General features: G+C 34.0%; 1 protein-coding gene across 1 annotated transcript in view; it reads right to left on the minus strand.

Moving 5' to 3' along the window:
• The window catches only part of LOC150076069 (alpha-catulin-like), a 330,340-nt gene that overhangs the window by 55,645 nt on the left and 250,870 nt on the right, over positions 1–23,825 (minus strand). Inside the window, exons 6-8 of the mRNA XM_090387250.1 lie at positions 20,455–20,700; positions 15,950–16,153; positions 4,933–5,019 (exon numbers count right to left, since the gene is read on the minus strand). Coding sequence (XP_090243376.1) covers positions 4,933–5,019; positions 15,950–16,153; positions 20,455–20,700 — 537 coding nt within the window. The remainder of the gene's footprint in view (positions 1–4,932; positions 5,020–15,949; positions 16,154–20,454; positions 20,701–23,825) is intronic.

Here is a 23,825-nt window from a genome sequence, read left to right on the forward strand (position 1 = left end):
TGAACACTTAAAAGAATTTATTTATGCAGTTTTATACCAATTTATGAAAGTTTCTTTTCTACTTTGAGACTGATACAAGAAGAAAAGAGCAAAAGAATTGCTAAAGAACAAAAGTTGTATAGAGTAAAACATGATTCCATTTCATTGCAAAACCTTATATAACAAAAGACACAATAAAATGAAATTGTATCATGTTGTGTGGTTTGAAAAGATAAAAATTCATCTAAGAGGACACCTCAAGATTCCAATGGCCAGACGCTAAGAAAGCTGACTGTAACCGGGGGGCGTCCGTCCAGAGAGTGAAAGGGGTGCACTACACCCAGGCAGCAACATTCAAGGGGTGCCTGAAAATCTGAATCTTGTACACATATGAAGAAAATTTTAAATATGTCATATTTTTCTGAATATGAACATGTTACTGAACTTTTGTTGATGTGTGCATAATGCTTGACTACTCTAAATTTTACTATATATATTAACCCTTCAATACTCGTGCGAGGTCCAGGTGGACTCCAGATTTTTTTACATGGCTGTACTTTTTTTGGTCAAAAAATTTCCAGAAATTTTTCCAGGTTCACAGTACCTTTCTAGAAAATTGTGCAGGACTCATTTGTTTATTCTATTTATGAATGGAATTTCAAGGAGGAGCTAATCCGCTTAGGAAGCCAGCACAGCTCGTTTTTGCCCTGAGTTTATATAAGATGAGCTAAGTTATGAGACTTTTACCTGTGTAGAACACACAGCAGCCTGTGGTGATGACCAGCCATTGAGTTGCTACTTCACTGTGGTTTTGCTCATTGAATTGAAATGACATACCATTAAGATTTTTCACTGTGTATACATTAGTTGTCATTCAATAGCGAATATCGAAGCTGAATCGATAATGAATATCGAAGCACATGGAAAGTGTGCTTTTTTCCAAATTAAAAATAGTAAAGAACTATTTGAGATCAACAATGATGCAAGAAAGGTTAACACATTTGAGTCTCATTAGTATTGAAAAAGATATTGTTTCCAGTTTCAATATTTCTGAAATTGTCAACGATTTTTCAATAAGAAAATCAAGAAAAATAAACATTATTTAGTTTTTTGCTATGATATTATTGTATTCTTCTTTGTTATAAGTTAAACTCAATGCAAACAAGGCATCATAGGTTTAAGAGTATAAATAATCTATATAATATTAGTGTGAATACACCATAGATTACTCTTAAAGGCAAAAAACAATGTTTGTAGTGTAAAAGGGCATCATTTTATCAGTATCTCATATTGTGCACCTCCTTCACAACGAGCTGCCATGTGTTGCACTACCTCCAATAAGTAACGCTTCACTAAAAGGGAAGACTATTGTTGCTTATTCTCAGTGGGCACCACCACTCATACGACACCATTTCAAGGCTTGTTTGTATATGTGTGGGATAATAACTCTACTATCCACTTGTCCCTATTAGACTTAGAAAAGCAAAAAGTAGAGGGAAAGTTATAGTAGGAGTGGAAGAAGAAAAGAAACGGTATAGAAGAATGAAAGGGACAGTAACTCCTTCAACTCACACCACTAAAAAACTCAAATTCCTTGAATAGGCAACGCTTCCCCAGTAGAGAAGACTGTTGTTACCTATTCTCGGAAACTCCATGAATATCAGGCTCCCCTGGTGACCATTTCAAGGCTTGTTAGTCTTTCATTGGTGGGTGGGCAGGTACCCTGGTATTGCAGACATCCAGTTGTGAAGATAATCACACAATATGAGAGATGCTAAAAGGTGTACATGATAATGAATAAGTTAAACTCAATGGTGTGAATACACCATAGATCACTCATAAAGGCAAAAAACTACGTTTGTAGTTGTTGTTATTGTTATTTGGTTTTTAGGAGCATTAGCAACTAAAGCCATATTGCTCCGGAGATATTTGGTGGTCATGGGCTCGAACCACGGTCTAATCAAGAAGTGTGTGCTACGCACTGCTGCTCCTTCCCACCTGGCTACGGAGGCGGCTATGTTTGTAGTATAAACGGTGTTGTCTGGGTGGTGGGAAACCATATTGTGTGATTATCTTCACAACTGGATTGTCATGTCTGCAATACCAGAGTACCTGTACACCCACCGATGAAAGGTCAATAAGCCTTGAAACGGTGTCGTCTGGGTGGTTGTGCCCACTGAGAATAAGTAACAATAGTCTTCTCTTTTAGTGAAGCGTTACTTATTCAAGGTAGTGCAACACATAGCAACTCGTTGTGAAGGAGGAGCACAATATGAGATACAGATAAAATGATGCCTTTTACACTACAAATGTAGTTTTTTGCCTTTAAGAGTGATCTATGGTGTATTCACACCAATATTATATAGATTATTTATACTCTTAAACCTATGATGTCTTGTTACATTGAGTTTAACTTACACATTATCATGTACACCTTTTAGCATCTCTCATATTGTATGATTATCTTCACAACTGGATTGTCATGTGTGCAATGCCAGGATACCTGCACACCCACCAATGAAAGTCTTCTTTGTTATATAATTTAAACATAATACTTTTGTATGTATAACCTTTACTTCATTGTTTCTTTAGTAGTTTATACTTTTTATTAATTGTGATTGTAAATTTCATTGTTAATAATTAAAATTGCATTACTTTTGTAATTAATTATCAGTATATGAATAAAAGTACAACAAAATACATAAATATTTGGGAGGTGCCACACTGTGATCACATGGGCACCACATTCCCTAGGAACGCCCATGACTGTAACAGAAGATTTAGTAAGCTTGCTTTCTTGCATCATATGCCTCTACTAATGCTAAAATAAAAAAAAACATGAAAAGAAAATGGAATTGTAATTTCTGCTATTCCTATACCTTTAATATACGGGATTATGATGTTTTTAAAAATTTATCTTTTACATGATTTATGAAAATTTCTTTCTTTCTTTTTATCTGTTAAGTAACTATCAATAAGTTTTTAAAATTTCCATTTTTTTTTTCCCAATTCTCTGGGTGTCGCAGATTTTCTTAGCTCTAAGGATTAAGCAGCATTTTTAAATTTAATGAACGGTAAACTTTAATCAAAAAACTTTATTTTAAAAAGTTAACAGCAAAACTTCTATTTTTGGATGGTGAATTAATAAACAATAAGTTAACAAGTTTACATAAAGAAAACCTGACTCTGGCAGATATAAATATCTACATATATAACACAATATTTACATTCTACTTTTTTTTTGGTAGTTGTTGGTGCATCGGCTTCTGTGGCCACAGTGCACCTCCCAAGGTTTTTGCAGTACTTTGATCCAAGCCCGAGGCGGGATTCAAACCCGCGACCTTTGGGTAGCCAGGCAGGCACCTTACCCACCTGGCTAGCCCGGTCGGCTACATTCTACTAATAACCATGGTGAATAGAATAGCATGTAATGCAAAATACACAGATATCGATAGCTTCACTCTGGCATGGAATTTTTGAATCAAGAGATTTTCTTACACAAAATATTTTGTGTAAGAAAACTGCCTGTTTAAATACTTCAAAATGGGTACATTATTGTTATTGTTATCTTTTTGGTTTTTTAGGAGCATTAGCAACTAAGGCCATATTGCTCTGGGGATATGCGGTGATCATTCCCTGACCTTTCCGCATCCTCCATATTTGATGATCACGGGCTCGAACCCCGGTCTAATCAAGAAGCGTGTGCTACGCACTGCTGCTCCTGCCCACCTGGCTATGGAGGCGCCTCAAAATGGGTACACAGGGTGAGTGTGAGTGATAGGTTTTGAAATGCAGTTAGTTAGCCTCATGTTAAAATGAAATTAGAACACAGGTGCACTTGCCTTTTGTTGCAATTTTTGGAGCAATACCTTGTTGGGATGATTAAATGGAAATATCTCATGTGCCACTAGGAGTAATCTTATGTGATATCCTTGGCAATGTCATATGTTGCCATTCCCTAGATAAATCAAGTAAAAGAATTCTACCTAAGCACTAGTCAGCTGGAAAAAGTAAATAGTTGTGTAAAAGCAAATCAGCTACAAAAATGCTCTCAGAAACTAAGCAGCTAATGCAATTATTGATTCATTGTTTGTGTTCTGCATGCAGATGTGAGAAACCACAGGTGGCACTTGACCCTAATACTATGTCTGTTCTGCTCATAGGCAGGTCCTTAACTTCCTAAGGCATTATAAAGACAAATGCAGTGATTTCCCAGTGCTTCTTTTGCCTGTGTATATGCATTAGTCATGTGGAAAGCACTGGGAAAGGACAGTTTGCCTACTTGTGCATGGGGGGGGGATCTCAGGATAATATACAGCAAAGCCTTGATCCTTCCCTTGAAACCTGCTAACTCTAATCTGAGAGAAAAGGGTCATCAATCTATGACAGAATTCAGATCCAGGCCTTTCCAAAATGACTAAGCAACTATACTTAAAAGGAAATCTGGAAAATTAATAGTCATGAATTTTTGGGAGCAAATTTCAGATAGGCAGTCATCTCGAAGGATACTGTCATAAATCTAGATGGTCAGCTTCCTGAAGGAAAAGGATATTTGAAAATACTTTGCAAATGTTAAGAGTAAATAGCAATGAAAGTTCAGTCTCATATAGGAATGGGCAACCCACGACCCTGAAGTAATTTCTATAAAGCATTACCTGGAAGTCTTACTTTTACCACTAAAAACACAAGGTGGTTTGAATGGAACGTTTATAAAATAACTAAGAGATATTAAGAGGGTTCAATGATGATTTCTTAAATTACCCTGTTTATCGACACAGTGAAGTGAAAAAAAAAAATTCAAATATCATATAAATAGTTTAAAATGCATGTGTTACTAAACAAAACCAATAGTTCTTATGGCCTAAATTTTTTTAATGTTATTATTTTTACACTGATGCAGTATAATGAAAATTATTCCTAATGAATTGCATTGCATATATGATCACAAATTACCTCTTGTTTAAGGTCCTTGCTAGCTCGTAATGTCTGAAGAATGGAAGCTTCTAAGTCATCATTCGGTGATGTTAAGCCAGCCTGGTCCTTAATTATTAAGAAATAAGCATTAATATTATTTATATTAAGAGACATAAGAAAAAATAGAACTATTGATATTATTATCAATATAAAATAATAACAAATATAAAACAGTCTGAACAATCGAATCATTCAGAAACCTATGTTTCCTCCTCCTCCTCACTTAAAAAATATATATACTTATCAATAAAATTCATTCAAATATGAATGTATAAAAGAATATATATACTTATCAATAAAATTCATTCAAAGATGAACAATTCAATTTTTTATAAAAAAATGGTGCTAGCAATCCTACTCATAACTTTATATGACTATTGATTAAAATTGTATACTTATAAGTTAAACACAGCTCAAGGAACAGATATTCCTCTAGCTAGAACAGTTATAAAAATTATTATTTCTTTTTCATTCATGTTGAAAAGAAAATCAAAAGTTGTTTCACATGATGTTTTACAAGTTTCCTCATTAAAGAAAGTACGAGCTGATGGAACCTATCCAATTATATTAACCTTTTCCTCAGCACATAAGTAGATCTATGGCTTTAAGTATGGATTAATGGCATGATATTACAATTACAGAAATGTATTTTTTTTGGAATAATAATGATAATGGAGACTATTGTGAAAAATAGACTGAAGGATAACTGGCCAGTAGACAGTAATCACAGTCCAGTATTCACAGTACAGCAATATATATATGTATATGTGTGTATATATACATATATATATACATATATATGTATATAGTAGTTATATTATATGATCTAGAAGTAAACTAAGCAGTTGAGAAAAAATAGGGAAATATTATGAAAAGGATCGTATGTCAAATGCTCCAAAACATGCAGGGCAGCAGTAAAGGAAGCAAAAGAATGTATAAATGTGAAGTTTGTAACATAAATACAGAGACTGAAAAGGTGGATATGAGAAGTACACATAGTGCCTGAACTAAAAGGGTTTAAAAGATAGTAGAAAAAGGAAGTAAAGTAGTAATGTAATAGGTGAAAGAATTTTAAAATCCTAGTGCAATTATGAAATGGAACTATGGAAGAAATAAATATAAAAATAAATTAAATTATTTTTCCCTACATTCGACTTCTTTCTAAAATTGCCCTCCCATATCTGAATACAGTGATATCACTTTGTAATTTATTTCTTCCATAGTCCCATTTCATAATTGCACTAGGATTTTAAAATTCTTTCACTTATTACATTACTACTTTACTTCCTTTTTCTACTATCCTTTAAACCCTTTTAGTTCAGGCACTATGTGTACTTCTCATATCCATCTTTTCAGACTCTGTATTTATGTTACAAACTTCACATTTATATATATATATATATATATATATATATATTTTTTTTTTTTTTTTTTAATTTTATTTTTTTTTTTATTTTGTCTAATGTATATTAGCATTTTTAAGTTTTCTATATATTCCCCTTAACAAACCCATGCTGTGTCCGAGCTATAACTGAAGCCTTGCCTAGATGATCCTGTAATGCTTCTTTAACCAGTGGCTCCATTAATTTCCCTGGAACAGAAGTTAAACTAACAGGTCTGTAATTACCTGTGTCTCCCTTTGATCCTCCTTTGTGGATTGGGGTCACATTTGCACATCTCCAGTCCATGGCTACCTCCCCTGAGTCCAGGGAAGCTCTCATAATTATGCATAAGGGTTTGCTTACTTCCTTTGCCACCTCCTTTAATATAACTGGATAGATTCCATCCACCCCCAGGTGCCTTTCTTGTGTTTATCTTCAATAATTTTTCCTCCACTTTACTCTCAGTTATTACAAGATTATCTAGCTTACTGCCAGAGTTGAATACACCTCTGGCATTCCCCTCCCTGAATAACTCCTCATGTATGAATGTTGATGCAAAATATTCATTCAGTTTGTTAGCTACCTGAGCAGGATCATCAACAGTTGAACCATCGGTATCAAGTGGACCAATCTGATTCACCCTTCCGTCTAGAGTTTATATAAGTAAAGAACTCTTTGCTGTTTTTCTTTGCATCCTTTGCCAAAGATTTCTCGTAATCTGCCTTCGCCTACCTAACCTCCTTTGTAACTTGGTTACAGACCAGCTTATATCTATCATAGGCTTCTGTGTCACGTGTTAATTTTTATGTATCCCATGCATTTTTCTTCTCTGTGACATGTCTAATTAGTTCATCTGATATCCATTCAGGCCTAAATCTTAAACAATATTTCTTTGTTGGTATGAAAAGCCTAGTGGCTTCCAAGATTAATTCTTTGAATGCTTCCCATTTTGAATTTGCTGTTGGTAACATCATCAGTTGGTTCCACCATATAAAATTTAAATACTGTCTCAGACCACTGTAGTCACCTTTACGAAAGAAAAACCCTTCCCTTTACCCTTGATGGTAGTTACCTCTTTGAGTAAATCCCACTTCAGCACATTGTGATCACTGCCACCTAGTTTCCTTTATCTGCAGATTCTTGATAGACAGAGCTTGATGTAGGTATATACAGTGGATTCCAGTTATTTGGGCCACCAGTTAATCGGGGCAGCCGTTTATTTGGGGCAAATCTTAAAGAACAGAACCCAATCGAGAAAATAGCCAGGGTTTACTTCGCTTAATTGGTACAACATGCCGTTTAATCGGGGTAGGAGAACACAGCACTGGATATTACCCTACGATTGTCTCCGACCATACACGTGGTTCGGTCAGATTTCTGGAGGTCACAACCATAAAACAATTAGCAGTCACCTGTTTATTGGGCTTTTCTGTTAGTGCAATCTATCATAAACGGATAGTAAAGTCAATCTTATTGAATTTGTGATAATACCGACAGCCAGAATTTGGCATATTTGGAATGGGTTATTATGGTGAAATGTGTTCACACTTCCATGGAATCTTCAATCATATAAAAAAATTAATTTTCAGAATCTTCTCTTCACTTCTATTTTTAAAGCTTCGTAACTCATTACTCTGTTCTCACTTGCACGTATCGTGTTACTTGCAATTTGTGTGTGCCGTTTTCTTTGTTATTGATTGCTTATCTTTTTACTGTTTTAAATTTTAACTCCCACCCACAAATGTCAGTGAACAGAAATGTCAACTAGTTCATATGGACATATTACAGTACGTATTAATTATTCTGATTATCATAGCCTCTAGAGCAAAGTTTCCGGCATCCCCCCCCCCATACTTCCCTTTCAACCCATGCACGGTACTAAGTACTATAGGTTTTGATACCTTTCGTGTTTGGGGTTTCCATAAAAAAAAATATATATATATTCTTCCGATTTTCACGTACCATTTAATTTTTTAGTTGGTAAGGTAATAAAAGGTAAATTTGTGCTTAATATATCTTTACTTTTATAGCCTGTGGATAAATTTCCTCCTATTTTTGCTAATTAGAATCGCCATTTAAGAGAATTAAAATTTAATTCACAAACGTGATCACAATGACGGCGCTTACTACACATCGTATAGTGAATGGTACTTTACTATGGTGAGTCCTTCGTAACGTGATTTGATTAATCAAATGTAATGCGGGGATCCATTGTATTTTTAACTATTTACGTGAAATTTCGGATAATTGGGGCAGCCACTTAATCGGGCCAAAATGCACTAGTCCCGATGTGTCCCAAATAACCAGAATCGACTGTATTCACACTATGTACTTTATCTGGACAGTATGCTATGTGGTCACGGGAAATGGTCTAGCATTTTGCTAAATAGAGGCAAAACTATGTAAAAAAATGGAATAGAAATAGGCACTGCTGTCCTCAGGTACCCCTGTTGGCCCAGAGTGGTTAAATAATAAATGGAAATTGAAAATGAATAAAGACTATATGCTTATTCTAGACAAAAATATAACACTGGTATATTGCTTAAGCAATATATTAATAATTTTGGTTGGGATAAGCATTATATGCCAATATTTTTTAATATGAGGTATAGTGAGATATCTAATTGTCTTAAAAATTACATACCACTGTCTACCATGAAGTACTACACTCTGAACTAATACAGCATTATCTCAATGAATGAGTTACATGTTGCAAGCATATATACAAACATATACATAAAACAGAAAGAATTTGGTGTTTGGAAATTATTAATGGAACATAATACATAAATTTAGCACTTGTAGGTTCTAATATATATATATATATATATATGCAGGAACAACCACATAAAATTTCATCACACTCTTTAAAGTTTAAATTTCCTTAACTCCCTCTATAGGTAAAATTATGTCATCTCAAGACACGATAATATCATCCTGTAAAACTAGTGTGATATTGCATCATCATCCTGTGATATTAGAGTGATATTGCATCATCATCCTGTGGTATTAGAGTGATATTGCATCATCATCCTGTGGTATTAGAGTGATATTGCATCATCTTGTTTATAAAAGCATCCACCTGCTGCTATCTGTCTTCACCTCCTATTCAGCAGCAGTATAGCAATATAAATCAGTTAACTCCAAGAAAGAAAACATAATTATTGCTCTTGATAGGGAGGGCTTTTCTAGTTAACATGTAGCTGCAAAAGCTGGCTGTAATCAGTCTACTGTGTCAGTCTACCTTGACACAGTAGACTGATTCTGTGTCAATTTTAACTAATTTTCAGACTGAAACAGAAAAGTACTGTGGCACAGGACAGAATTTTGAAGCATCTATGCCTTCCTGATCATCATCCAAGTTGCACAGACCTAAAATCCACGTGGAAGGAACATTCTGGGAGAAATGCAAGTGATAGAACTGTCTGACAAAGACTTGTGATGAGGGGGGGTCTGAAAGCATATTATCCTTATAAGAAGCTCTTATTGAAAAATCCATGAGAGAAAACCAGCTAACCTGGGCTAAAAAACATGCTAATTGGACAATTGAGAAATGGGAATCTGTAATATTCTCTAATGAATCCAAATTTAACTTCCACAGATCGGGTGGTGAAGGCTATATTTGGTGTAGATCTAACAACATTTATTACCCTGACTGTATTCAATCAACAGTAAAGTTTACATTGGGCCAGATGGTTTAGAAATGTATAATGAGCAAAGGAGTAGGCAGGATACAATTTGTAAATGGTACTGTTCTGCCATTCATCAGAGACCTCTTTTGAGAAACAGAAAACTGTGTTTTCCAACATGTTTTTGTGCCTTGCCACACTGCATATAAAGTTGTACAACATTACATAATCATTTAATACAATTTCTAATAAGCTAATTTTAACCGGTTTCAAATCCTGATTGTTTTATCAATTTTTTTTATCTTTAGATAAAATTCATGCAAGGCTGCAATATTCAATCCTTATCATAACCAGGAAATAGTCCCAATTTGAATTCGATTGAAAACTGCTAAAGTGTTATGAGACAAGATTGCTGCTAAAAAACTATCAAGCACGATAACATTGCAAGACACCATTATTCGTGTCTGGCCATGAACTAAGCAGCAATGATATCAAGAATCTGATAAACTCCATAACAGATAAGTGAAAAGTGGTAATTAAAGCTGTGGTGAGCCAACAAAATACTAATATCTGTTACAGAAGACCTAATGGTATCACAACCATATCGCATGCTGCTGGTTTATTTTTTTACATCTGGTTTGATGTTAATTTCAAACATTAGTCACAAAGAAAAGGTATTCATATGACTTGCATTGTGTTTCTATGATTAACTTTAAATAAATACAGCAGGCCCCCCTTATAACGCGGTTCGCTTTACGCTGGTTTGCTATAACGCTGTTCTTATATTATAACCCGTATCTGACTATAACGCTCTTTTACAGATTGCATTTTTGGCATATTTAATGAAATCGTTTCATTTGATGGAGTTGATAGCTTGAAAATGAACAGCATTAAAACGTTTCCCACGCCGATTTAAGAAATTTTCCCACGCTCAATGAAATTTTCTCACACACTAATTTAATTGCAGTACAGCGACTTGTTACGTAGTTCCGAGATCAACATTTTAAAAAATGATCATGTATATTGCTTCTAATATTTGCGTTATATGTATTTATCCGAAGTCTAGTCATCACACAGTACAGTATTAGACATCGTGCGTAACGGACAGTTTACTTGAACATTGTATCATAATTAATGCAACCAAAGCAGTTACATTTTCGAAGAGCTAATAATGGCCGATAAGAATGAAAAAGCAACAATGTCTGGGCACAGTATGAAGACTATAAATGTAAGAAAAAGACTGAATTTGAAAATTAAATTAGACGTTTTTCCGGTCAACGACAAGTGGAATCGATTCGCTTCTAAATTGTGTGCATAATTTAGGACTTGCACCTTTAACTGTAAGAACAATTATAAAAAAATAAAGAATTAATTTTAGCAGCGGGAAAGATAGCTGTTCCACTGCAAGCAACTAGAACTAGGCTGGCTATTAGGATTGAAATGGAAAGACTTTAACTAATTTTATTGAAGATAATATTCCAATGCAGAATTCAGTTAACTTAAATATTTAAAAAAAAAAAAAAAACAGAGAGAGAGAGAGAGAGAGAGATTAGCCAATATGATGATCTGAAGAAAACTCGCCTAAAAAAAAAAAAATGTGTAACCATTTAAAACTGGTAAGGGCTGGTTGAATATATTTAAAATCGAGGGAGAAGCTGCTAGTGCAGAACAAGGAGCCAAAACTTTCAAAAAAGAACTTGTTAAAATTATTGAAGAGGAGTATTATGTGTTATACTTCTCAACAAGTTTTTATAACATAAATGAAGCAGGACTTTTGTGGAAACGAATGCCTAAAAGAAGTTTCATATTGAAAGAAGAAAAAACATGCCAGGTTTCAAAGCAGTGAAGGACCAGTTGACTTTATTGTTGGGTGGTAACGCTGCAGGGGATTTAAAATTAATACCCCTTTTAGTTTATTTGGAAGAGGGCCAAAGTTCAAGCCAAAATTGACACATTTCACATGATTAAATTCATCAATTAAATTAAATCAATTAAATTCGTTATTTAATTGGAATTTTAAGTTTACTTTTGATACGTAAGTAGTTACCGCATAATTATATACGTATGTAATGCAGAATATTTTAAATGTACAAATATTTAAATATTAAATATTTTGACCAACATTTGTGCATCTTTTCACTACCGTTTATTATTGATTAGGAAATATCCTATGGCACCGACCGCAACTCAAAAATACATATGTTACCTTATGGGAATGCGGCGTCGCTTAGCGCAGATTCACTTAGCGCTCTGTTTTTCCGGAACAAATTATCAGCATTAAGCAAAGGACACCTGTATGTCTAAATGTTTTTTATTTTATTTATTTTATCAGTAATATATTGTTTATATAACTAACTATTTCTGTATACTGTTTTCATATATATATATATATACATACAGGGTGTCTCAAAAATATTAGTACAAACGTTTAGGGGAGGTAGGTAACATCTAAAGGACTGTGAATCGCATAGGAACCCATAACCGGAAACATCACGGGAAAGTAGTAGCAGAGGCACAAGAAACAGAAATGACACAAGACAGTAATTAGTGGCAAACATTTATTTGACATAATATTAACAATGGAGTATGAGATCAATGCATTTCATGATGTTACAACAGATGCTCAAAGGTTCCACCATGAGACGCGATGCATGCATGACACCGACGCAGCATGGATTGGCGGACACGGTCGAACACACCTGGAGTTTCTTTGACAGTAGCAGCAGCGCAGACGAGTCTCGCCACGAGATCCATTTCCATCTCCACACGCGATTCATACATGATAGATTTGAGGGCCCCCACAGAAAGAAATCAAGGCTCGATAAATCAGGTGAGCGTGGGGGCCAGGCAACGGGTCCACCACGGCCAATCCATTGATGCCCAAAACACATATTCAAATGGTCACGAACACACCTTCCATAATGAGCAGGCGCCCCGTCATGTTGAAACCAAATGTTGCGTCTCACATTTGCTGGAACATCGTCAAGTAACCCTGGTAGAACTTGTTCAAGAAAGATCCGATATTTAGCGGAGTTTATGCGGGATGGTAAGAGGTATGGGCTGACTAAGCAGTCACCAACCATACCTGCCCACACATTTATTGCGAAGCGATGTTGTGCCGCATGGGGGTGCACACCGTGTGGGTTGTTGTGAGCCCACACATGAGCATTGTGCTGATTGAATAAGCCTTCCCGAGTGAAATAAGCCTCATCCATGAACAAAACATAGGCTGGAAAATTCAAGTCTTGAACACTTTCCTGGAGAAACCACTGCACAAAAGCCACACGTGCAGGATGATCTTGGGGAGCAGTAACTGAACCCTTTGGAGATGAAAGGCGTGTAAGGAATCGTCGTGCCAGACATGCTGTACACTACAACGAGACACTCCTAAGGCAGAGGCAACGGCATGTGTGCTAGTAGTAAGATTATTCTGGACGGCATTCGACACACTTTCTTCCGTGGCGGGAGTTCGCGTCAAATATGGTCTGCCTGCACTACTCCTGTTACCTCTAAATGACCCATAATCGCATAAATTTTGATGCACACATGCAAACAAACGGTGGTTCGGTACATGTCTGTCTGGGAAGCGTTCTCCATAAATTTGTTGAGTGGCTCGTCCATTGCCCTCTGCTAATCCATACACTAGGTGCATGTCTGCCAGCTCACAGTTCGTACATTGATGAATGCTCTTCGTGCGGTGACTACTGCTTGAATGAGTAAACCAGAAATTTTCTCTCTCACGAACTGATGAACAGCACCGTCTACCGACTTACAGTGACGTTTCTGGTTATGGGTTCCTATGCGATTCACATTCCTTTAGATGTTACCTACCTCCCCTAAACGTTTGTACCAATATTTTTGAGACACCCTGTATATATATCTGATATATCTGTATACTGTTTTTCTGTATTTTTTCCTAAATTCTGACATTTACTTTTATGTATTTAAGTTAATATTTCACAGTAGCATTTGATTAACTGATTTGTGCCTTCTCTGCTTAGTAAATTGGGTTACTTGATTATTTTGCTCAAATTGGCATTGCATTCCTATGCAACTTAACTTGGATATAAATAACATTGTTGTTCACAATTAGCATTTCTGTATGTTACAGTGAGTTCTTTGTCTGGTTTATGACTGTGTCTTTCTTTTTGTGCACAGCATAAAAGTTACTGCCATTCAAATAAGTTGCCACAGGTGTTTAGTTGTCTGGTATTTGAAATATCCCATTGTCAGATATTAATCTTGTAACTTTTTTGAAGAGAATAGCTTAATGGCCAACTCCCTTTATTTCTCGCCTTTGCTTTGTGTCACTATGGGCTATTAGCATGGTGCATACTGTTAAATTAGTATCAAGTGATATTTCACAGTTTAGGTCATGGCTACTGAACAAGTTGCCAGTAGCTGGCAAAAACTTCATTTATTTAATTAGCTATATTAGGCTACATCATTTTACATTTTAAATTTCAGGGTGTTTATATATATCCATGGCTTTTGCCATTGCTATTTTGCAAGCTGTAGCTGCTTCATTTCTTCCCCTGCTTCTTCTGCTACTGCCTCTTAGTTTTCTCACTCCCTCCCCTTCTATTTGTGTGTTTCTAATGTCTACTGTTACTTTTGCTGCATTGTTTCCTGCATTTGCTTGCCTTTCTGCATAAATTAAAGCAACATGGTTCACTGGACTTTTAGTGCTATTCCACATGTCTTGAATTAAAGCCACTCTCTTGTTTGTTTGTTTTTTTTTGTTTTTGTGTTTTTTAAATATTTTGACAATATGGGAAAATTTATTATAATAGGGAAAAAGAATTAAATTAGACAAGCAGAAATGCATAAAAGGATAATCTTTACTATTTTGATCATATATCTGTAAATATACACATACAAGCTTTGGCATACCGAATTGTTCCATGTAATCTCTTATGTATTATAAAAAAAAATGTACAATATATAATTTTTATAAAAGTCATTCCACATGAATAACTTTTATACAAATTGGTACATTGTGGTATCAGCAGCAAGTCACTAATGTGGATAAAAGTATAGTTCAGTGACAGAAAATAGTGTGGATATAAATGACAGGTGCTCTTCAGGGACTGTTGTCACAAGCAATGCCCCACAAAGTTTAGTGATGGATCTTGTATGTTTAGTGATGGATCAAGTATGTTTAGTGATGGATCAAGTTAGTTGATAATGAAAAAAACTTAGGAGGAATTATACAGTCTGATATAACATTCTCTGAGCAGTGCAGACAGGTTACTGGAACAGTTCATGAAGTTTTTTGAAATGATACACAGGAACTATAAATAGAGAGAAACAGTGATTTGTTCATAAAATCTCTGTTTATCGCATGAATTGCATAAAACAAATGGTTTCATTTTGATACTGTATAAAGCAATTGTCACCAAAAGAGACTTGAATTATTTTTTATTGAAGCCTTGTTTTGTTTGAAATTATAACGTTTGAAAACTATAGTAATCTGACTGAGATATTTAAAACTTTAAATGAGTTTATTAAACTACAACAAGGGCATCTTTACTCTTTCTCAAGTAACATATACAAGGTGATGTAAATTTATCTTTAGCCAAAAAAGTAACTGCCTGTTGCAATAAACTCCCACTTAGTTTTGCAAAGGCAGGTATCTTATTTAAATTTAAAGCTTTTTTTTTTGATTCAAGCTCATAATTTGCTAAAGCACATGAGAAACTGTTTCTAAAAAGCTCAGGAATGAAATATCTTTTTTCTTTCTATCATTTTCCATTTTTCAATTTTTTTTTTTTTTTTTATCAATACAGTTTAAATTTATTATCATTATATAAATAGAAAAGCTTAGTGGCTCAAACTTGAGTTTTATGCTTAACTGTTTCTCTCTTTGGAAGGGTATTTGATAGTAATGCCAGATTAATTTTATAACTAAAAATTGGCCAATGAAGTGATTAAATTACATTAAAAATGCATTTTTTAAGATATAACTGCAACTTTTACACTAACCAAGCTAACACCTATCCTTAACAGCTGATTGAGCTCAAGTTTAGCCCTATCACAGAGTAGGAGAATCTTTTCTCTGTGTCCATGAGAAGTATAGGCAGAGTCAGTAAAGTCCTGAGTACGTTCCACAACAGCATCTAAGGCACTGGTCAATCTCTCCCTATATATAGGCCCTACTAGAGTCATACGAGTCATCTCAACAATGTCCTGAAAAAAATGCATGCATATTAGTTGCCAATATCAGCAAACATAACACAACAATTCCAATAACATAACTTCATCAGTGACTTAACATAATAAATGTAACAACTATGAAAATATTTTAATATCTAAAAACAATTTAATGCTATTATTATTATACAGTCACTCAGGGATTATTTATGAATATTAGCAGCCACTTAACAATATGGTTATAGACAACTGTATTGCCTCTGAAGCATTTTTTCACTGACATTTGTTAACCTGCTAATGTAAGGTATGTGTACTTTTACGTTTCATAAAATCTCTAGGTATTGCATGAATTTTTAGAAGGATGTTATTAAAGATGTGTCGAGAAAATTACACTAATTAACACAAATAGTTATAGTTCACTTAGAAAAATATGTGAACTTATTGTCAAAGTGATTTACAGTGTACAACTCATCACAATATATTGAATTAACCCTTTTTATGAGTAAGTTTCTGGGCAGCATATATAATGTTTTTATATATTAATTTCTTTTTTTTTTTTTTTTATTTCAACTTCATAGCTAAACAATTAGAGTGAGATTACTGTCCTCTACATTTATATATGATTCTGTTTCAACTGCTGGATCCGAATTTCTTCAATTTTGACTTATATTGTCCACATTGCTCAAACATGGTTCAAAACAATGTGAAAGGTTACATCTTTCCTGTGCTGATTTCTGAAACTATGGCAAATATAAAAATAGCTATTATTACTTATAAATGCAGTTAACAGATGTTTAAAGACAATCTATACATACACAGATGTGACTTATCGACACTGCACCAAAGTAATTCTTCAAAACATCCATTTATATTCACACTCCAAACAGTTCACACTGAAATTCCATATGTATATGTTTGCACTAGCAAAAAGGTTAATTTTGACAATGTTTCTGGATTCTGTTTTCAACTTGACCTACAAGAGGATTCAAAATAGAATTCAGAAAAATTGCCAATATTAATTGGCACTCTGTAAATCAGTTAGTACAATAAATTCCCTTTAACACATTTTTTTTTTTTTTTTAAATGAAAACTCCAAACACGAGAGGTATTAGAACCTATAGTACTTAGTACCGTGCTTGGGTTGGAGGTTGGAAAGATAAAAGAAGATATTTGTTGACATTAGACTTGAACTTCTGTAGACTGTAATTTTCAGGAAATATGTATGAAGGAAGGTTGTTCCAGAAAACAGCAGTTGAATGAATAAACGAGGAAGATGAAAAGTTGGTTCTTTGAGTTTGAAGTTGGACAGTAAATGGATGTTGGCTGGTGGCGGCATGTGTTTGGACTGTTTTGAAAGAGAGAGCGGGAATTATAGAGGCCAATTCAGAAGAACAGTGCCCATGGAAGTATCTGTAGAAAAGGCATGCAGCAGAAACAGTACATCTATGAGATAACGAGTGGAGAGACTCTGTTAGAGAGGAGTCATTAATTAACCTAACTGTCCTCTTCTGAATGGAATCTAAAAGCCTAAGAGAGGTCTTGGGGGCACCACCCCAGATGTGGGAACAATATTCCATGGCTGGGCGGATTTGTGATTTGTACAGAGTGAGCAGCTGTTTGGAAGAAAAGTAACGCTGAGAGAAACAGAAAACCAAGTTTTTAGATGCAGAGGAAGCAATATTTGTAATGTGATTGTGCCAAGAGAGATTAGAAGTCAGGGTAATCCCCAAAAGAGCTATATCATTTTGCCTAGAAATCGGAGTGTCACCAAAGATAAGCATAGGAGCAGAAGAATCCTTTTTGCGAGATATAAGACAAGACTGAGTTTTAGAAGGATTGAAATCAACTAAGTTGTCTCTGCCCCGCTGGAGAATTACCTGGAGATCGGCATTTAAGGAATTGGTAGCGGATATTCGAGAAGTTGAAGCTGTTTGAGCAGAGCAAGGTTTCTTAAAATGGAAAGTGGAATGCAATGTGCTATCATCGGCAAAACTATGGATAGGATTTCCAGTCAATGGAAGAAGGTCATTAATATACCAGAGGAAAAGAGTGGGGGAAAGAACTGAACCTTGGTGGACACCAGCATTAGTGGAGAAGTTAGAAGACAGAGAGCCATCTGCCATTACAATCAGTGAGTGATCAGAGAGAAAACTGGATAACCAATTAAAAAAAACAGTTGGTAAACCATAAGATGGAAGCTTGTTTAGAAGACCTTTATGCCAAACACGATCGAGAGCCTTTGAGATGTCAAGAGTAACTGCTTGTGTTTCACCAAACTTTTCCATTGAATTTGTCCATAAATGAGTAACATAAGCCAGAATATCACCAGTGGATCGACACTGATAGAATCCATACTGGCGGTTGTTGATCAGATGGAAGGTTTCTAGGTAGTTTAAGAGTTGCCAGTTAATTGATTTCTCCATTACTTTAGAAAGAGTAGAAGTAATTGCAATAGGACAATAATTGGATGGGAGGGATTTGTCACCCTTTTTAGGAACTGGTTGATATCACCCTTTTTAGGTGTTGATGCCTATGTGCATTATGAATGAAATTTAATCCACTTGGATGAAAAACTATGTGACTTTTAGAATCATTTTCTTCCAAGCATCTTTCAAACCAGTGGCTGACTAATTTGGTCACAGTATGAAGAAAGCCCAAAAATGTCTCTGCCCTCCCCCATCCAGGTAGACTCAATTCCTTAATTTTTGAATTCAGCTCATAAAGGTTGTAGGTCAAGCAGAAAGGACATTAAACTATCCAAATGGTTTACTAGTGTTTTTTAATAAATAAATATATTAAAATTATTTTAATTTTAATATAATTAAAATGAATTAATAAAATGAATATCTGCAGATGATAAACATTAATTTCTTGGAAGTTTAACATATGGGATGGAGCAAGATTAATTCAAACAATTGGAGGTGTGTTAGTAGTAAAATAGCAGATAAGTGTCCAATGATATGGGGGGGAACATGTTTTTATGAAGCACTTTTTTTTTAACAAAGGTGGACAAACCATCCCACTTAATCCAGGTACAAAGAATTTAATTATTTCTATTAGTCATATTTTATTTCTTTGAGATTAAATTTATAAATGAATATATACATTGATACAAGTATAAATACTCATAGCTCAAATCTGTATAAATATCCATAGGTCAAATCTGTTTATTTGCACTTGTTCATGAATTTGGAGGGGAGTTAAATTTATGAAAAATTTTAAGGGGCTCAAGATATAAAAGGAGATCCCCTCTCTCTCTCTCTCTCTCTCTCTGATATAAAATATAAACTTTATGCTTTCTCAGATATCAACATCATAATGGGTTTTATGAGTGAATCAGATTATTATATCTAAATTTTATAGAACAACTTTTTTTTTTTTACTGATTTTTAGACTTTAAAACCTCTGTTCTCATCCTACTTTTCAAAGTGCAAAACTATGAGCTTTTGAAAATGCAGAAATGGTCTCATAAGTAGCCAATATCAGTTCTGCTTATAGAAAAAAAAAGTAAATTTTACTATAACATTTAAAAAAAATTACTATATAATTTAATTATATCATCTTCAGTTTATGCATATTTTATATTTTCATACTGGCATTCCTTAAGCTAAAATTCATATACCATTAGTATATATATAAATTATATACATTCTTTGGCCAGTTTGCCTGTTTTTTTTAGGGAAAAAACTGGAGGTTCTAAGAGAAAATACTTATGTCCTATATCCTTATTTGAGACCAACTAACTTGGCCATGGTGTGAAAAAGACTATAAAAATTTCTTGCACCATCAATCAGATTCAAACCCCAGACCTCTTCCACCACATGATGTGGAAGGGACATTTTAATCCCTTTGCTAGCTGCAAGGGATTTTAGTTATACAGGAAACCTTATATATTTTGTTATATTCAAATTGAAATAGATAAGATTTTTAATTCAAAATACCATATTTAGGCACATGATTTTAGTAGGAAAAAAAATTTTTTTTTTCTACTTAATAAAATTTATTTTTTTCTACTTAAAAATTATATTAGGTGGACTAATGTTATTAGTGGTGTCCCCAGGGTTCGGTGTTGGGCCCATTGTTGTTTTATATATATTTATTAATGATATTGATGAAGGTATATCAAGTTTCACTTCAAACTACTATGGAAAAATATGGTGATATATCACTGATATACTTATAGGATACTACTTTATGAAATAATAAGCTTCAAGGCAGCTGTGAAATCACAAACGCAATACCTATTAATGTGTTCTTAAATACCCTTTGTAAATATATTTTGACTAAGACAACATGCATTAAAGAATGACATTCTAATAACTGCAAAACATTTTTACCTCAAACTTTTTAATAGCATTATGAACAGTCAAGCCATGATCCAATTCTTCCACATTCCAACCACAACTGCTAAGTCTACCTCGAGGAGAACTGCTATTACGTTCAGATTCACCACCCTTAGATATCTCAGGAAGTACACCGTCTTTGACAACAAAATGTATTAAATCCATTGCTCTTCGCATCTGAAGAAAAACTGCATCGTGATTTTCACGTGCTGTTTCACATTCTGGATGCCGAAAACAGGTCTAATAAAGCAAAAATAAAAATAAAAATCTGCAGTAAGGTGTTTTCTCCAGTCTTCTAAGAGGCATTTTTAAAATAAAAAACAATTTTAAAAATAACAAGATTTTGAGAAAGAAAACAAAAAAATATTAAAAGACAGCCAATAAAATATAAAATAACTTAAAAGAACACTTCTTTTTTTTTTCAAAAAATATATTAAATGGCATCCTTAAAATAAATTGAGTCAAAAGTATATTTATGTGAAATATATTGCAGTTAGGAAGAATAGACAGGACAGAATATATATGCACACTGTGACATATGATTATTATCACAAAACTTTCTAGCAACAACCAACTTTGGTCATTGCTAAAAAGTTTTGTGATATGCAACTCGAAGCTGAAGACCTGTTTTCCAATATGATTATCATGTCATAACATGGAAAAACTAAAAGCACTTATGGGGGGGGGGGAGAAAAAATGATGTTTTAAAATAAATTTGCTAATGTGGAAAATATGAAACACAAATAGCAATAATACTCAACTAATATTTTAATATTTTATCCTTCAAGCAAATTTCATGAAAAGAGGTGGGGAAAATAGGACTCTTGATGAATCAAAAAACGCTTGGAGTACCACAGAGAGAATGAAATCTACTGCATTTGACACTTAATCTCTCAAGTAATTATATAACGTTACATCACCAATAACAAAAAAATTACAGGAATAATATTCGTTGACAAATAATGAAAAGAAATGGTATCATCCCCCATTTACCAGTATTATAACATAAGAATAAACCCCATTTTAAGGAACCTTTATAATATTATAAGGGATATGTTTATGAAAACTGAACAACCTTGACATTTCCAATATGGTCCAAATGATCATATGCCATCACAGGGATTAACACACTTATATAAAAAGTAAACCCAAAACCAAACCAGGAAGTCTGTTCATAAAAAGCCACATTTCAGATATACAACCCAGCATGAAACATCCAAATCAAAAGAACATCATATGATCTCTCTTTTTTTTTTTTTTTTTTTTTTTGGTCGATGAAGGAAAAAATCCCACTTATATTTAACATACATACCACTATATGAAGTGTATGGAATCCACAACCAGATCAAGGCTTTTCTTCCAGAAAATCAACCAGAGAACACATGCAATTTATGGGCATATTACACATGGGAGATGAGTTAGTGCTCAGATAGACTTAATATGACACTACTTTTTTCACCAGATCAAATGGTATATCAGATAGCCATAAGCCAACATCTCAATAGTTAGTGGCAGGATGGTGCAAAAAATGGTTAAGAAAACAAGTTGCAAAATATGAATCGTAGTGTTATCATTACACTCCCCACCATTAAGTTCTGATCCATGCTGTGCAGAAAAAGTAATGCCAATGTTTATCAGCGATAATAACGGACTGCTACTGATCAAGTTTATCGATTTGGAGTGTCATGCTTGGAATGACACAAAAAATAGCTCCACCAAAAAAAGAACACAAAAAATAGCTCCACCAACATAATGAGAAGTTACTACAAACCTTCTATCTCTCTCTCTCTCCTGTGTGTATGTAATAATCACTTTTATGTACTTTGCACTGAATATAATGACATCATACATTTTGCATTTTCTTTAACAGACAAGTTTGTGTTGAATATATGATTTTGTTTACATTCTGCTCAACATAATTTGTAAGCTACCTAAATTAAGTTCATAAACCTCTCTACTAAATTGTTCTGTAATTCAAAGTTGTAACTTTGCCTTGCCTTTATGGCTATCTCTGGGAAGAAATACAAGCAAATTCTGTGAATTTTGTTGTTAAACAAGACTAGCATATTTTAAACTTATACCTGCATTATAAAGTTGCTAGTATGATTATTTATTTCACACTTCCCATAAAACAACAAATACATTTTGAACAATGAAGAACTTGGCATTATTTTCTATAAGAGGAATAACTTGAACTGATTTATCTGATTCTACAGTATAATGACTCATATTATTCTTCTGACAATATCTCAACATAGTGGTTAATACATCACTATGCAGACACAACAACAATCTCAGCATATGTGGTAAGCACAAGTTAAGCTGATCAACTAATTGATAATAATAAGTGGTAACAACACAAACCAGTGGCCATTTACCTGATTATCGATACTAATAATACATATATATATATATATATATATATATATATATATATATATACACTGCTAATAATAAGTAACTTGTTAAAAATGGTCTTATAACAGCACATTAAACAAAATATAGCAAATTAACAACAATAATACTTTTAACACCTTCACTCCCAGTGCCATCAAAAGGTGGCCTCAGGTTTAATACTAACATACTGAAGATGCCAACTGATGCTTTCTGTATAAATGTTGATTAATATGGCATTTAAAATTATTAATATTACATTATCTGTTGTGGTTTGGAGGGGGAATATTTGTTATCAGTTAGAGGTAGAGAAAAGCAAAATATCATTTACAGTTATAATTCATTTTGTATATGAAAAAAATGAATATTTCAATCTGGTGACACCAAAAACTAAGTGATTTCTGGGGAAAATAAAATTTGGTAATGCAGAATTGGAAGTCTTATATATAAGTAATTATGTGCATGCGTGTGTACATGTGAATGCAAACAATAACAAGTTCTCTTGGATTTGGCATGAGAAAGCTTTTATAGTCACTGACACAGCATTCTCAATTTTATTGAATTTTATTCTACTACTACTCGATCCATACTTGTGGTCACAAAATGGTAGCCTTAAGTTGCTTCTTACCAATTAGGGTTGGTTGTACTTAACCAGGAAATTGCTGAGAAACATCTTGGAGACCCTCATCCACATCTGGTGCCTTGCTAAAGTCACTGGTTACACTTACTCACATGTCAAAACAAAAATGCTTTTATTATATTCTGTGGAACTTTTTGTTTCCATTATGACCCTGCTATTAATCTGTAGACACTATCAAATAGTTGAAAATTCCTGTTAATCAATGTTAAATTGAAATTTAAAGATACTGGCAAAAATCTTGGGTGGCTTGCTAAAGTCATCAGTACATTGATTTGCAGAGCCCAACACATTACCTCAATTGCATGATATGGTATTACGATCAAATCATGGG

The sequence above is a fragment of the Mastigoproctus giganteus genome, chromosome 13 (assembly GCF_048544385.1).
Source record: "Mastigoproctus giganteus isolate SK-2022 chromosome 13, ASM4854438v1, whole genome shotgun sequence".
NCBI lineage: Eukaryota > Metazoa > Arthropoda > Arachnida > Uropygi > Thelyphonidae > Mastigoproctus > Mastigoproctus giganteus.